We start from the raw sequence: 16,984 nt of genomic DNA, 5'->3' as shown, positions 1-16,984 counted from the left end.
AATGGCATTAATCAAAACACTTACTTTGTCATATTAGGAACACTGTCATTGCTGCTGTCTAGAGTTCGACCGATATGGTTTTTTCCCTGTCCGATTCCGATATTTAGAAATCAGGGCAGCCGATGGCCGATATACAGTATGATGCCTATTTTCTTAGCCGATATAATTGGCCGATTTTCTATTTACATAATTAGCAAAATGTCCTCATCATTAGCAGATATTTTAAATGTAAAAATGTCACCATTTAAGCCAAAGTATTTTAAAAAATGATGACTGGTATTTCTAAAGAGTTTTAAAACCTCCTCTGCATCATGCATTTATCAGACACAGATATTACCTGACACTCTGCTGTCATCATTTCTGGCTCTTTGATCAATTTTTACCATGGCTTTTATTGCTTTGTAGGATAAAATCCTTCTTTGGTAGACCTGATAAATTATTTAAGCCTCATAAAGTTAACATAGTAAGCGTCTATGTTTTTTAGTTTAGACTGTTATTTACGGCAAATCTTTCTAAACACGTTTACATTTTCATTTCTGAGGAACTATAAGTGACTGATTGTGCTGACAGTGACGTCTTGGTTTCATTGTTGGACAGATATGTGTGTTTCAACCGTTTATAAAAAAAATCGGTTCAAAGGAGTCAGTTCGCGAATCAAGGCACGGCTGCAGAGTCTCACACAGACACCCTCAGAAAGCGATCTGTTTGCAGCTAGAGGTGGCGTCACGACTTCTACAACAACGCTTAGGTGCCCACAGATGCGCCTGCCTATTAATCGGACTAATTTTGCAGCAAAATCAGCCAGATTTTTTTAAATATGCCCAAAATCAGCCAAATTATCGCCCTGACCGATAAATCGGCCGAAGTCTACTGCTGTCATCCTTGGGATGACGTCACTGAACTTTTTTGACAGCGATCAGCTGTAAAATGTTTTGGTCCTGATCGATTTTCGTTGACTTTGAGTAAAATAATGGAAAGTTTTTCATTAGATCCTCTGGGGTCAATGTGTTAGCATGACAGAAACTGTCGTGTGAGAACAGCTACAGTATCGTTTTTCCGTTGCCCGAGTGGCTTATGTTTCTTCCTCGCCACAGAAAACCACCACAGGTTTATCAATGCCATCAAAATTATTATTTTGTTTTTGTTTGTTTGTTGATTATGAAGTACAAAGTAGATGAGGAAAACTAGGAGAAGGGAGACTGGCGTTTGCAGTTTGGCAAAAGGGAGAAAAGATGACAGAATAACACGGCAGATATCGGATTTTGCGTCCTTGAGTGATAGGACTCTCTATAGTTACCAATTTCTAATCTCCAACAATTAATTTAACTAAGCAGTTTTTTGTTGGCTATAATACATTACACGGTTCTCTAGAATGCTTGAATCTGATTGGTCAATTCTGTTAGACTCATTCTGGAATAATTTAGTGACATCAAAAGCCATGTATTAAACGGTTGTCTTCTGTCATTTCCTACATAGCTGTGGAAATTTCTTCTTGCATAATAAAATAATTTTAACTCAAATCTTATTAAAATATAATGTCCAATTATTCATTTATTTGATCATAAAGACCTTGCTGGGATTTATTTTGTGCTAATGAGAGTCTGACATAATACTTGTATGGTTTTGTGATTCCCAAGATCAGAAGATACTGTCAGAAGTCTGCTTTTAAGACATCAGCTGTTTACATCTGTTTCTCGTTGAAACCTACAGCCTTGTGAACATTTTCTTGAATGTCTTTTTGTTGTTATATGGCATTAAATGTTGAATTATGGATCAAGACTGCTGAATCAATAGATTTGGTTCATTAAGATTTAAGTGTGTGTGTGTCTCAGTAAAGCTAAAATGAAGTTCTTATTGTGTGCTGCTGTGAAGCTTCATACCATCTCTGTTTCTTATGCTTGGGAAAACTTGCTTTTATCTTTTTTTGCATTATTTAGCATATACAGCATGTCTCTCTCTCACTTTGTTTCTGTCTCTCTCTCTCTCTGTATGTCTATCTCATCCTTTTAGGCTAACTTGAAGAAGTTCATGGAATATGTTCAGCAAAGGAACATTGAGAAGGTATCAAAGTTTTTGGAGAAAGGGCTTGACCCGAACTTCCACGACCCAGAGTCTGGAGGTACGTAATATAAAATAACATAAATTGTTGTTACAGTACGTGGAAGCAGCAGAAATTTAATCCTTAAATTTTTTGAATAAATAAAAATCATGGTTTTTTAGTGCTTTTCCTCAAAACAGGGAAACAATATTGCAAGGCAAGGCAGAATTATAATGCCATGTAATGAATATTTACGAGCCGCACCCTAATAAGGTTTGTGAAGGTGCACCACATTTTAGGAAATTCCGGATAGCTAAGGGGAAATAAGGGAATAGTTAAACCAAAAATGCAAATCCTTTCATCATTTACTCCCCCTCAACCTGTTTAAATGTATTTATTCTGCTGAACACAGAGGAAGATGTTTTAAAGCAATGTTTGTAACTAAACACTTTTGGAGCACCATTGACTTCCATAGTATTTTAATGTCCTACTATGGAAGACAATGGTGGTGGTCCTACTTTTTTGTTCTTGTTTGTAATAACTTGAGGTTTCATCCTGCAAAAATGTAAATCTGCTTATATTAGTGGCCTGCGCGAATCATCATTCTGGCGGTAAAGACTTTCGGGATTTACAAAAGACGCGCAGTGAATAATTAGCGCTGAAAAGGTGTGGTGTGGAAATCAGCTGGTGTACCTGTTATTTAATGTGAACCTTTTAAGTAAATAACCCACAGATAGAACCACTCCCATCTGCGCTTGTTTAAATTTCTCTTGCGCTTATTTGCCCCGTTTAGTAAATCTGGCCATAGGTTTCATTTAGTGTTGAATAGAAAGAAAGATTGTTCTGCATGAATGACTATGGTGCAGTCAGGTCTGACCTCACCAAATGCATACTGAGAAGACAAAATCACCTTCCATGCTAATCTCATTCAGATTTATTCATGCATTTGTTTGGAATCCATACGCATTGACCTCTGCACACGGTAATGGACAGAAATGGAAAAGTTTGTATGTAATTCTTAGAGAAACAATGACCTCTAGGCTCTGCATTTAGTGTAGGGCAGTCTAAAGATAGGATCCTAACAAATGGACTGTTATCCACACATTCTTGACCTTAAAGGAATAGATCAATTATTAGATTACTATCATGGTGCTTTTCCATTGCATAGTACCCCACGGTTTGGTTTGGGTCAGGTCGGGTCAGATCACCTTAACTTTGGCTTGCTTTTTTAACTTTGGCTTGCTTTGCTTATTGAGTTTATTCAACAAAAAAGGTGTGTCTTGTCAGCTTTTCTTAAAAGTTATTTGTTCAGCCAACATAACAGTGTTGTGTAAAATTAACAGATTAATAAAACCAATACAGACTGGCATCTCATTGGCTGATGATGTTGCAGTGTATTATGGGTAATTGTTGTTGTTCTGGCACCCTCTTGCAGAAGTGTAGCACCATTAGATAGGTACCTGTGGCCAACTATGAGTGAATTAACTTGTTCTGATATATTATTAGAACAAAAACAAACAAATTAATGGTTTGAAATGTAACATTTCATTTCAAATATATTTGTGACGTACTTGATAAGTTATAATTAAGAAGCTTATATGATTAGTTGTATTAAGCAGCTGCACTATGATTGATTGATTGATTGATTCAGTGTTAAGGAGTTATTAGATAAAAGGGGTGGAGTTTATAAAATGGCATTATTCAAATTTTCGTCATCATTTATAAATTTTTTTATGTACAATCAACTCAACTGTTGATTGTTAAGTTTACTTAATCTTCTTTTGTTAAATGAACTAAATTATTGTTCGTTGAGTTTACTTAACAAATTATGTGGAAACTGTTGACAAAATATTTTTAAGTAAATCAAACATTTCATTTTTTTGAGTGGTATCAGATCGGGTCGCTTAGAACCCCGACCGCGATGGTACTTAAAAAAGTATTGGGTACTACGTACTGCACCCAGTGGAAAAGCTCACAAAAGTAAGCTGACCCAAACCAAACCGGGGGGTACTATGCAATGGAAGAGTGCCATTATATTACTCAACTTGTTATCTGAAACCCATTTTTCTGTCTGAAATGCAAAAATAGTTTTTTTTGTAAATGTGAGTTTCCATACAACAGAATGGAAAGAATATGGAAGAATGGAGAGAACCAAACTGAACAACTAGTTGTTAATAAAGTATTTAAACCTGCATCATGGACATGACAGGTCCGTCTTCTAAATAAAATGCCTATAAGGGGAAAAAGTCTTCTGCACAGTGTAAAAAAGACAGAGGCACGAGCATTTGTTTAGTAGTGTTGCCAGATCTTGCACAAATAATATGGTGAACAAGAAAAATCCATGATACACCGAAATAAAGTATTGGAGCCGGCACCTCTCCACTTTAATAACACCAAAAACTTGATCGCTTTATGAGCTAAATCCATAAACGGGTAAGCGCCACAAGCACACAAAAAGATGTGGACCTGGCAACACTGCAAGACTGCACTCTGTAAAGCAGCCTCGCAAATGTGTACAACACACAACGGCAAGACGGATGTTTATTGCAAAAGCGAACGCTGTAATATTCTTTTGGTCAAAGCAGTGAATGATAACCATTTTTTTACACTGCATCACAGTCCATTTGTACCATGCAAAATATTTTATATCTCCTGAAGCCATACAATTTAGAAAGAAATCATACAACAAAACTCAGAATCTAAATGCATCTGAAAGATTTATTTATTTTACATTCCATTGATGCCTTTGGCGTGTTTACTGAGGGCTTTAAGACAGCAAGACATGATATTTCCATTAAGCTGCTTTGAAATAGTATGTATTGTGATAAGCGTTATACAAATACAATCGACTTGTCTTGAAAGACGGGTTTGTTTTTTCTCCCTGTGTTACAGAATGTCCGCTGACAATGGCGGCGCAGCTGGAAGGTTGTGCGGAGCTTATCAAAGTTCTAAAGAATGGAGGAGCTCACCTGGACTTCAGGACCCAAGATGGCATCACATCGCTTCACAAAGCGGTCCGCACCAAGAACCACACGGCACTTATTGTGAGTAACACACACCCGTTGAGCCTACATCGAGAGTGAACGCCTGGTTCTCATACATACTTGAAAAAGACATCAGAAGTGTGTGTGATGTCTGTCCTTCAGTTTGTTTTAAACAGTACGTGTGGGACCAGACAAGAGTCGCAGAGTGGCACAAAGATGAAAGCATTCATCGACAGAGGGCTGTATAAAAGCTTTGCCGTGTTTTAATGATCAGAGCTGATCTTTTTGCTCAGACAGAGGACTGTTTCACAATCAATATGTTACTACAAATGTGAAACCATGAGCAATGGTATATTAATCATATTTTGATGGACATATACTGTAACAAGAATAATTTTCAAAGGATATCTACATAGTAGTGTTGTAGTCAAGATGACCTTAACTGAAATTAAGTCAAGACCAAGATCAAAGAGTATCAAGACCTTGACAAAAGCAAAAACGGTTCGACCAAGATCAAGTCAGACAGAGTCAAGACCATACAAGCACTCATCAAATTTTTCTAAAAGGTCCACTGTATATCAGTGCATGCTAACTTGAATTAATATTTTTATGTGATATTGCTTAATTATATCAGATGTTGTAATGAAGTTTATTCAACTAAATTCGGGAGGAGCATGGTCACGTGATCCAACCAATTAGCTCGAAGAGGTGTCTATTGGCGCTTTTTCATTGCATAGTACCCCACGATTTGGTTTGGGTCAGGTCGGGTCAGCTCACCTCACTTTGGCTTGGTTAGCATTTCCATCGAGTTTAGTAACACTTCAGAGTGGGAGGGATTATAGGCATCTTGTTATATTTGCGCTGCCTACTGCTGTGACTTCATACAAGTGAGAGTGTTGTTGTAAATTTTCATATATTCATTTATTTCTCAGTCCGCAACAAAATTTGACCAACACAAATAGTTTTTAACACTATTAGGGCCCTATAAAATCCGTTTTATTTTTTCCCAAATTCCGTTTTCTCCGTTTTAATTTTTGCAAATTCCGTTTTATCCGTTTTAATTTTTGGTAATTATATTTTTTACCCTTTACTGTTATTTTAGTCATAAAGAGTGTGCCTTTAATTTTAATGATTAAAATGTAAATGATTTTGGGAAAAACTAGATAACAGGATTACTTAAAGCTGCCGTCGGCAACTCTGGAGGATTGAGCAGTTTCCAAATGTTTACAATTTCATGTCCCTCCCCCACTACCTCCGAGCAACCTCCCTCAGAGCACGTTCTCGTCAGCGCGTGTGCAAAAGTATTATTGTGAACGCATACTTAGCAAGAATACTTAGATTACTTACATAACACTCCGAAATACAATCAATGGTTGATAAAGCACAATTACCTGTCGAGAAGAAATGTGGCAAGCTCTGCATCCAGCTTGAAATCTCGTAGATTCCTTTCAAATGCCGGTCCGATATTGATCCTAGTTTTAATACGGTCACAGTCGCTTTCTATCTTTGTTTCCTTCTTTTCATTGGTTGTTTTCCTAGCTCTAGTTGTTAACCGAGAAATCGGAAGTTTGTTACTGAAAGTTCTCTCCGCCATCACGCTGCATTCAAACCAAAACAACTATGAATTCAGGCGGATGCACGTGATATTGTAACGCGCGCGAGGGGGATGGGGATCTGTGGCGCGTGCAGGTACTGTGATTGACAGGCAGATTTTACACAGCCCTGCGCTGATTGGACCAAATGAACCAGCCTGCGCTGATTGGACCAAATGAACCGGGAGCGGTGGATTTTTGCAAAACAAATAACAGGCTCCAGGTGGAGCTAGAAGCGCGGGGTTTTTTCTTAAACAGTCTAGTTGATGTTGTTCTATCGGAGCATAGTGTTGGTTTCAGTGAATATGATCAAAAAATATGATAAAATAAGTTGTCGACGGCAGCTTTAATGACTATAAAAGATGCATTTACAAACGCACATACACGCACACGCACGCGCACACACACACACACACACACACACACACACACAACTCAATTCAATGCATTGTTTAGTGTTGTTGCAGGAGGCTACAACAAGGTGTCAAAGCAGTGGTGCCTTCAGAAGTGCCTTAAACACATCAATCCAGCGGAACGCGATCAGTATTTTATACACAATCGCTTGAAATGCATATAACTTTACAAACATACACAGGAAAGTGATCTGACTTAGGACAGCATGAGCACGCAGCTCTTTGCACGTGCGAGCGAAAGAGAGACAGAGAGCGGCGCCATGATGCAGATCATTATATTTTAAATGCGAGGGATAGTTAGTTTGCCTCAGCTCGCTTGAAATGCATAAAACTGAACAAATACATGAGGATTTGTGTTCACACTTCAGACAGATGCGTGAGCCATGGTTTCAGTGTTTGGAGGGGGGTCTGAAACGACGGGAGGGGGTGTGTCGCCCAGATTTACTTCCCCTGTTCTGCATTTCCCCAGACATACGTTCGTCTCCCACACGAAAACATAATTTTATTCAAAATATGTAAAATTCCGCAAAATTCCGCGTTAATACTAGATTCCGTGTTAATTAGCCAATTCCGTGATTCCATCCGCAATTCCGTGATCGTGGAAATTATAGGGCCCTACACTTTACCTCTGTCTTACATGACAGTTTCTGTGCAAACACCATTGGCGTCAGTCGACGCGCTCCGCTGAGCCTCATTTAAGTTGCATTTAAGCATATATGCGGATGTGCACATCGCCAATGTAATGACATAAACTGTTATGGTGTTCCTGATTCTCAACCTGTGGAAGGTTTTTATCACTAAAAGGGAGTTTGGGAACTTACAGCAAAGCACAGATGACAACAAGTTTACTCGAGACAGCGCAAGCTAGCACGAAGGTAAAGCTAATCTTTTACATTATAGCGATGATGCTGGTAGTGATGATTCTCTCAGACCAATCAGTGATCTACAGTGTTTTTGCGTCACGTTTTGGTATCAGCTTGGGTCGCTTGGAACCCCAACCGAGGTGGTACTAAAAAAAGTATTGGGTACTGCGTACTGCACCCAGTAGAAAAGCTCCCAAAAGTAAGCTGACCCGACTCAAACCAAACCATGGGGTAGTATGCAATGGGAAAGTGCCATTTAAATAGCCATCCTTCACCTCTGTCCCGTGACAGCATCCTCCTCCACCCCACTGCCTCACTCTTAGCTAGTGCATCTATCCCAGTTAAAGAGGGGGAGAACTCTGGGTTGGGGCTAAAAGTCAGAGCTCGGAGTTCTCCCTCCGACAGCACGCCAAATATGGTGTATCTCATTCCTTAATGATTACATGTTAATGCGAACTTGTAAAAATATAAAAAGCAAGATCTCATGCACATACTTTTTTCATTCGAGTCAAAGTTGTGTCTTATACTCATGAGTCAGTTGTGGTCTTGACTAGTCTTGGAAAAAAAATCAGAGACCAAAACAAGACGAACAATTAAAAAAGACCGGTTTTGAGTACTATAGCACTGCAGTACATTTGCATTTATTTAGATATAATTCAAACAAAGTTCTTCTGCCAATGGCAAATTGTTTTCATATCTAATAAAAATTAGCAAGGTTAATGTTTTATCCTTAAAGCAAGAAATTGGCCAATTGGGTAAAATACAGATTTCATTTAAAACATATTCCCTTCAAACGAGTCTCGTGTTCTTGTTCTTGGGTAAAGCTGAAAGGATGTTTAGATATTTTTATTGGAAAAAGCTAAATTAAATAATGTATTATTGCACTAGGTATATACCTTCAATATACCAGTTGCATAGGTAATTGTATGGTAATATTTATTATATTCATTAACTTTATATTTTTTTCATTAACTTTTTTATGCATTTACGTAAGCCAGGGGTTCTCAAACTGGGGCCGCGAGATGGTGCCAGGGGGCCCCAGTTTTATGACATTTTATAAAATACATTAATTTTTCATAAATTTTGTGTAATTAAACCTAAAAAAATAAGGCTAACAAAACCAACAGCACTACTTTGTATACTTTAATATGTTTTGTCTAATTGAAATGTTATGTTTTAGAAAAAAATTGTCATACATTTTCTTTGGGGGGCCGCGAAAGAATGCACCGAACACAAGGGGGGCCGCATGCTGAAAAAGATTGAGAACCACTGATTAGCTATATCGAATGAGAGGCTGTGCTGTAAGGCTGCAAAACAACTAATCATAGCTAATCCGTTTTTGTTTACGTCATATATGTGTATATTGTGTATAATAATTATGCATGTATAAATAAACACACATGCATGTTTAATTTTATATGTTAAGTATTCATATAATATAAATTATACAGTCATGGCCAAAAGTGTTGGCACCCTTGGTAAATATGAGCAAAAAATGCTAAAAAGAATAGAATGTTTCTTCTTTTAAAGGGGACATATGAAAATCTGACTTTTTCAACCCAGGAAAGATCAACCCAGTAACTTAGTTTTGGTAAACCTTTCTCTGCATGCATGTGAAAAAAATAGGTCATTGAAATTTGGCTCCCCTTGTGATGTCAGAAGGGGTGATAATAACGGCACATTTTTGCTCATCCCTACAAATTGCCAATTTTAACATGCTGAAATAAATTATCTATGGGGTATTTTAAGCTAAAAATTTAAATTCGTACTCTGTGGACACCAAATATTTATTTTGTGTCTTTAAAAAGTCTTTTAAAATGTGCCCTTTTAGCTTTAATTACAAAAAAATCACAAAAATATGATGTTTCATTGAAATAAAACAAAAATGGAAAGTGGGGGGAAAATTGCATTATGAAATAAATGTGTTTCTGTAATACACACTGGTGGACACAATAATTGGCACCTCTAGACATTTAAAACAGTTAAACCTGACATCAACTGTACCATAATGTTTGTTTCTTAAGCTCAAATAACACCTTTACAAAGGTCACTAAGGGCGTTTTCACTACTCCGCATGCCCACTGGTTGGTAAATGTTTCACGAGAGTCTTTATCAATTGATAATCTGGTTTAATTGGAAATCGGGACTTCTGTTGCCTGAGCATCCATATTGAGCATTGCATTGTCCTCTATTTATATGAATAGCAGTGGTCAATCTTGTTATATCCAAAATCTTTGGCTTTGGCAATATAATTGTTAAAAATATCAATGCAACTTTCATAAAAAAGGACATAAAATATGTGTCTCATAATAGGGTTTCAGTAAACATATATTTGTGTTTGCGTGCACTCACAGACGCTGCTGGATCTGGGTGCGTCTCCGGACTACAAAGACAGTCGAGGTCTAACTCCTCTGTATCATAGCTCCATGGTGGGGGGAGACCCGTACTGCTGTGAACTTCTGCTTCATGACCACGCTCAGGTGGGCTGCATGGATGAGAACGGCTGGCAGGAGATACATCAGGTAAAATAAATTCACCTAGGCTCTCATTGTCTCTATTCAGTTGCAAATCAAATATTCAATCATTTTCATGTATGCATTTGGCAGACGCTTTTATCCAAAGCATCTTATAGCGCATTCAGAACATAGAATTTAATACATTACTTTTACACTCCAATGGTCTGCCAACTAAGCTAAAGGAACATTTAAAAAAAAATTGTTTTCAAAAGATTAACACATACTATAAACTCACTTATTCTTTATTCAGTAGCTTCAGTCTTGATGTTCGAATATGTAAAGTTGGTTGATGGAGATAAGCAATCATTACATTTCAAGGCTTAGCAACCAGAAAACAGGATATTAAATGAGAACAAGAATGTGACATTTTAATACTAGAACAGATTCAGGTCTGATTGTGGTTCTCAGCAGAAAAGAAGGTTTTTGGAAAGGTGGTGCAAGTTATTACATTATAATGAGTTTGAAGATGAATTTTACTGTCTTATAACAGTAAACAGGTGAGATGATGTATGTATCTTTATTTCATGTAGACTTTAAAGCTCCAATAGCGCTGTTTTAAGTCCAAGGATTACCAACATAATTTGACAACAATACGTTTTAAGAAGATGGCCATTTTATTAGATACAAACCCCTGAGTTGACATAATTCAGACCCAGTGTAGACAACTGCATCTTTTTCAGCCCTTGCATGACATTTGCATTGGTGACATCTGACCTTTCCATGCGGTTTGAAAAGGGTGAATGAGAGGATGAGAACAACAGAGGGGAAAACTTTATAAATGTGTGGTTTTAACATTGAGGATAACACAGACATATATGACTGATATTTTTCTGCTTGTAAACCGAGGTCTGTGTTGAAATCCCTCATTGATTTCTGTTTTTGACTTAAGGTTTATTCACAATGACAGTTTTTTATCTGGTTTGTGTTGTTTCAAACTTTTTTAAAGTGGCAGTATTCAACAGTTTCCTGCACTTGATTATCTATAATTGGAGAGATCTTTCTATCTGTGTGTCTGTCTGTCTACCTTTCTGTTTATCCCTCTATCTGTCTGTCTTATCTGTCTGTCTGTCGGTCTGTTAAATAATCTATCTGTATATTTGTCTATCTGTCTGTCTACCTATCAATCAATCTGCCTGTCTGTTTATCTATCTATCTATCTGTCTATTTGTCTGTCTGTATGTCTGCCTGCCTGTCTGTCTGCCTGTCTATCTCTCTATATGTCTATTTGTCTGTCTGTATGTCTGCCTGCCTGTCTGTCTGCCTGTCTATCTCTCTATATGTCTATCTTTTGTATCTGTCTTCCTATCTGCTTTACCCGTCTTACTTGTGTGTGTGTCTGTCTGTCTGTCTGTCTGTATATCAATCTGTCTGTCTGTGTATCTATCTGTCTATATGTCTATCTATTTATCTATATATCTATCTGTCTGTCTGTCTTGTTTGTCTGTGTGTCTGTTTGTTTATCTATCTATCTGTATATTTGTATATCTGTCTATCTACCTGTCTGTGTTTATCTATCTATCTGTCTTTCTATCTGTCTATCTATATATCTATCTGTCTGTCTGTTTGTCTGTTTATCTATCTCTCTATATGTCTATCTTTTGTATCTGTCTTCCTATCTGCTTTACCCGTCTTACTTGTGTGTGTGTCTGTCTTTCTGTTTATCAATCTGTCTGTCTGTCTATCTATCTCTATATATGTCTATCTATTTATCTATCTGTCTGTCTGTCTGTCTTGTTTGTCTGTGTGTCTGTCTGTTTGTCGGTCTGTCTGTTTATCTATCTATCTTTATATATGTCTATCTACCTATCTATCGGTATGTCTGTCTGTCTGTCTGTTTATCTATCTATCTGTCTGTCTATCTGTCTGTATGTCTGTCTGCCTGCCTGCCTGCCTGCCTGACTGTCTGTCTGTCTGTCTATCTATCTATCTATCTATCTATCTATCTATCTATCTATATATATATATATATGTCTATCTTTTGTATCTGTTTTCCTATCTGCCTTACCTGTCTTACCCATGTGTATCTGTCTTACCCATGTGTATCTGTTTATCTGTCTGTCTGTCTTGTCTGTCTGTCTGGCTGGCTGCCTGTCTGTCTGTCGGCATGTCTGTTTATCTATCTGTCTGTCTGTCTGTCTATCTATCTCTCTATATGTTTATCTGTTTATCTATCTATCTATCTATCTATCTATCTATCTATCTATCTATCTATCTATCTATCTATCTATCTATCTATCTATCTATCTATCTATCTATCTATCTATCTATCTATCTATCTGTTTGTCTGTCTGTCTGTCTGTCTGTCTGTCTGTCTGTCAGCCTGTCAGCCTGTCTGTTTATTTATCTATCTGTATATTTGTCTGTCTATTTATCTATCTATCTATCACTCTATCTCTCTAAATGTCTTTCTTTTGTATCTGTCTTCCTATCTGCCTTACCTGTCTTACCCATGTGTCTGTCTGTTTATATGTCTGTCTGTCTGTCTGTCTGTCTGTCTATCTGTTTGTCTGTCTATCTATCTATCTGTCTATCTACCTATCTATCGGTCTGTCTGTCTGCCTGTCTGTCTGTCTGTCTGTCTGTCTATTTATCTATCTATCTATCGTCTTTCTTTTGTATCTGTCTTCCTATCTGCCTTACCTGTCTTACCCATGTGTCTGTCTGTTTGTCTGTCTGTCTGTCTGTCTGTCTGTCTATCTGTTTGTCTGTCTATCTATCTCTCTATATGTCTATCTTTTGTATCTGTCTGTCTGTCTGTCTGTCTGTCTGTATGTCTGTCTGTCTGTCTGTCTGTCTGTCTGTCTGTCTATCTATCTATCTATATATCTATTGCACATCATTTGTTGCCACAGCTTCTAATCAAGAGCTGCTGATTAATCATTGCGTCAATCAAAACTTCCATCTGGCATTCAGTCAGAATTCAAAAACTAACTAGCAGGATTAATGCCATACTGTCTATCACAGGTCTCTCAGGCTTTTCCCCATTTTTAAAATTCCAAAATCATTAAAACATTTCTTTGCTGCCCCGCAAGCGTGAATTTTTTGTTTTGAAATGCAAATCTAATTTCTTTTGACTTTACTTTAAGAGATACAGAAAGAAAAGAGATGACGTTATCTGTTCCTGATTATGAGGAACTGCAGAGAGAGAGTGTGTGACATCTGGAGCGTGACGGACGGATGGATGGATGGAGGCATAGATGGCCTGAGGGGAGATGAAGCTGAGGGGTCAGATAGGAGTGTCTGTGTGTGTGTGAGTTTGTACACAGCTGTTTGTTTACAGTCTATAACCTGCGGCTCATTCTCAAAATGAGATCTGGGGCGAAAAATCTGACAGACATGCTATTAAACTCAGTGACCTGTACCTGACAAACGCACTACGCTCTTAGGAATTTTACAGGGAGAGAGAGCAGTAGTTTACACCGCTGATGTGTAGCCTATGTGTAAGTATAGGGGTCATGGCACTTTGCCCGTGATAATATTTATTTTCCTTCACTCGTCTTTGCTTCAATGTTCTCATCCATCTGTCTGACCTGAACTTTGTTTAAAGAGAACCTATGGCAACCTGAATAAATGGCCTGTGTGGCTGCTTATCTTGCTCACAACTGCTTTATTTGATCATTCCTGCACATCTTTTGTGTGTGTGTTTTATGAAGGATGTGTATGCGTTGCCCTTAATGAGAATTTGAACACATTCTGTCCTGTCTCTTTCTTCTCATTTAAAGTTTCACAACTCTAAAGTTTTAAACTTCAAACATAGTGTCAGTGAAGCTCGTACACATACACACAAACTCTGTTTTACAACTCGGCAACATTATGCTGCTTTCTTAGGTATCTCATCTCTGCCAAAATTTAAGGCAGCCTTTCACTTTTCCTTCATGGAAAACGACATCCCAGAATGCCTTGCAATATATATTAAATTATATGCGTTCACATAGTTTACAATAAGATGGTTGGGGTAAATGTCTCTCTTTCTATCTCTCTCTCTCTTTTATACAGAAAGCATTTTTCTTCATCCTGTTCTCATTAGTATTCAGAGAGGACATGTTTTAAATTATAGTGGAAAGAAAAGTGACATTGATAACACCAAACAAAGACAAACAATTCTGCTCTTTCCCATTTCACAAACCGAGGACATCAGAATGTGTGAGAGCAAAGTGTGTGTGTTGAAAACGAGGTGTGTGTGTCAATAGCTGTGCTTTTCATAATGTGATATAAGTCCTCTAGATTACAAATGGATGTGAATGAGAAATGAAACAAAACACATTAATGCAAAGTTTTGTATGTCATCAGGCCTGCCGTCACGGACACGTTCAGCATCTGGAACACCTGCTGTTTTATGGAGCAGACATGAGCGCTCAGAACGCTTCCGGAAACACTGCCCTGCACGTGTGTGCTCTCTACAACCAGGTAACACACACATATACACTTACCACACTCTTTAACCATATTAAATATAAAAACAGACATAATTGATGCATACAAAGCTGTTGTAGTTTATATATCATTATTTTCAGTTACAATATGAGTATAAAACAAAGCCTCAAGGTCAGATTGTTCATGCAGACACACACACACACACACACACACACACACACACACACACACACACACACACACACACACACACACACACACACACACACACACACACACAATTAAGAAGAGGTAGCTCAGAAAGTCTTCTCACAAAATGAAAGCAGATCTCTCTCTCTCTCTCTCTCTCTCTCTCTCTCTCTCTCTCTCTCTCTCTCTCTCTCTCTCTTTTCTCTCTCTCTCTCTCTCTCTCTCTCTCTCTCTCTCTCTCTCTCTCTCTTTCATAGTTAATGCTATGTACTCTTTAGGTTAACAAGGTAAAATGCGTGTGATCACTGATTTTTTCAGCAGTACTACTGGTTTATCTTCATTCAGGTCACTGTAATAAGATTAAACTACCGCTGACCCTCACTAATGTAGAAACCAGTCTGACTGAAGTCAGTTACAAACAGATCAATAACAACAAAAAAACATAAACATGAAAAAGTCCATCATGTCACTGTTAGACATTTTCAAGGATTTTTACAGTAACCTACTGGCAACACTGTTGCCAGTAGGCTACTGTAAATAAGATTTACAGTTCTAAACTGTATTTCCATTTTACAGTATTTAAATGCTACTGTAAATATGTTATACAGTGTGCTACTGTAAAAAACCCAGGTTTACTGTATATTACTGTATACTATACTACTATTCTTTTTATTTTTTTATACATTCATTTTTATTATATTTAAATTAGCTATAATTTTTAGATAAAATTAATTTTTACATTTTAACCTACAGATATTTCTAACATTTAATTCAAAGAGACAATTTCAAATATTGAAGCCTTTATTTAAAACAATACAAATACTTTAAGAAGTGTGTAATTACATTTAAACCATACACATTTCAAATCATTTGCAGTAATACATTTAAAATAACACAAATTATAAACATACATACGTATAACACTGATTACAGGTTTAGTTAATCCAAAAATTATAATTTTATAATTTAAACAATGATTTTCTTTGGTTTTCCAGTTACAATGGGAGTAGTCTGTGACCGCATTATAAAATGGCTCCACATTATATGTGCTATATATTTCAAGTGTCCCAAAGACATACAAAAAGGGGTGATGAAAATATAATCAATTTTGACCCTTCATTTCTCTAAATGAGTAATGCAAGTAAACAGCTTTACCTGATGGATGCTCACAGTCAAGTTTACTGTCAGGTCTGCAACAACCAGGATATACAAACAAAATATATACATCAGGAAGAATGTGTAGATGAAGTATTTGGAGAGTCTTTGGCATAGGACTTCACACGCAATCATGTCTGCCTTTATACGACTTTAAATTATGTCAAGTTATGCTATAATGATTTGGTGTTATACATTTTGCATCCTACTTTTGAAGCTAGAGAGGGGATCATGATCCACTACCACTGTAACCAGAAAACCCATAACACCACAAAATCAGCATCATAATAGCAAAATAAACATTTTTGTGACACTTTTATTTAGTCTAGTTAAGTTCTCTTAAAATAGAACAGGTTTAAAATGAAACAATGACTGTCTGTCTTTATATTTATCTTCACATTTACAGAAAAAGGCAAATAACATACAGTGCAATGCAAAGTATATTTTTTTTTATCAGCATGTGCATTCCCTTGTTCGAACCCATGGCGTTTTATGATGCTAACACAATGCTCAACCACAGAGAAAGGTTCTAAGAACGTTCCTTGAAAGTTCCCAAAGTTCCCAATAACGTTATGAATGTTTTTGCTTGTAATGATAAAAAACATTACATTCTATTATTTACAAACTGTTGAAAAACATTATTTCTTAATGTTCTGTTAAAATATTGCATATAAACATTCTTATTACACGGCACTCTGGAATGCTTGATTCTGATTGGTCAGTTGAGACATTTGCAGGTTCGTTCTTTTCAAATAATAACTCCAAATTAATAACGCATAGCCGGACTACTTGTACGAGTAAAATCGCTCCGCGCCAATAAAGATCAATAAAGATTACTGTCTGTTTGGCGCCATCTTGTG

At 37.1% G+C, this 16,984-nt stretch overlaps 1 protein-coding gene across 4 annotated transcripts in view; it reads left to right on the top strand.

Moving 5' to 3' along the window:
• shank3a (SH3 and multiple ankyrin repeat domains 3a) overlaps positions 1-16,984 on the top strand; it is a 248,689-nt gene that overhangs the window by 91,626 nt on the left and 140,079 nt on the right. For all 4 annotated transcript variants that reach the window (XR_012337351.1, XM_065283593.2, XM_065283592.2 and 1 more), the window contains exons 4-7: positions 2,011-2,119; positions 4,931-5,082; positions 10,245-10,412; positions 14,697-14,813. Coding sequence is in view for 3 of the 4 variants with exons in the window: in XM_065283593.2 (XP_065139665.1) it covers positions 2,011-2,119; positions 4,931-5,082; positions 10,245-10,412; positions 14,697-14,813 (546 nt within the window). In the remaining variant the exon portion in view is untranslated. The remainder of the gene's footprint in view (positions 1-2,010; positions 2,120-4,930; positions 5,083-10,244; positions 10,413-14,696; positions 14,814-16,984) is intronic.

Source organism: Paramisgurnus dabryanus, chromosome 9, assembly GCF_030506205.2.
Source record: "Paramisgurnus dabryanus chromosome 9, PD_genome_1.1, whole genome shotgun sequence".
Classification (NCBI taxonomy): Eukaryota; Metazoa; Chordata; class Actinopteri; order Cypriniformes; family Cobitidae; genus Paramisgurnus; species Paramisgurnus dabryanus.
This window is presented reverse-complemented; position numbering and strand designations above follow the sequence as displayed.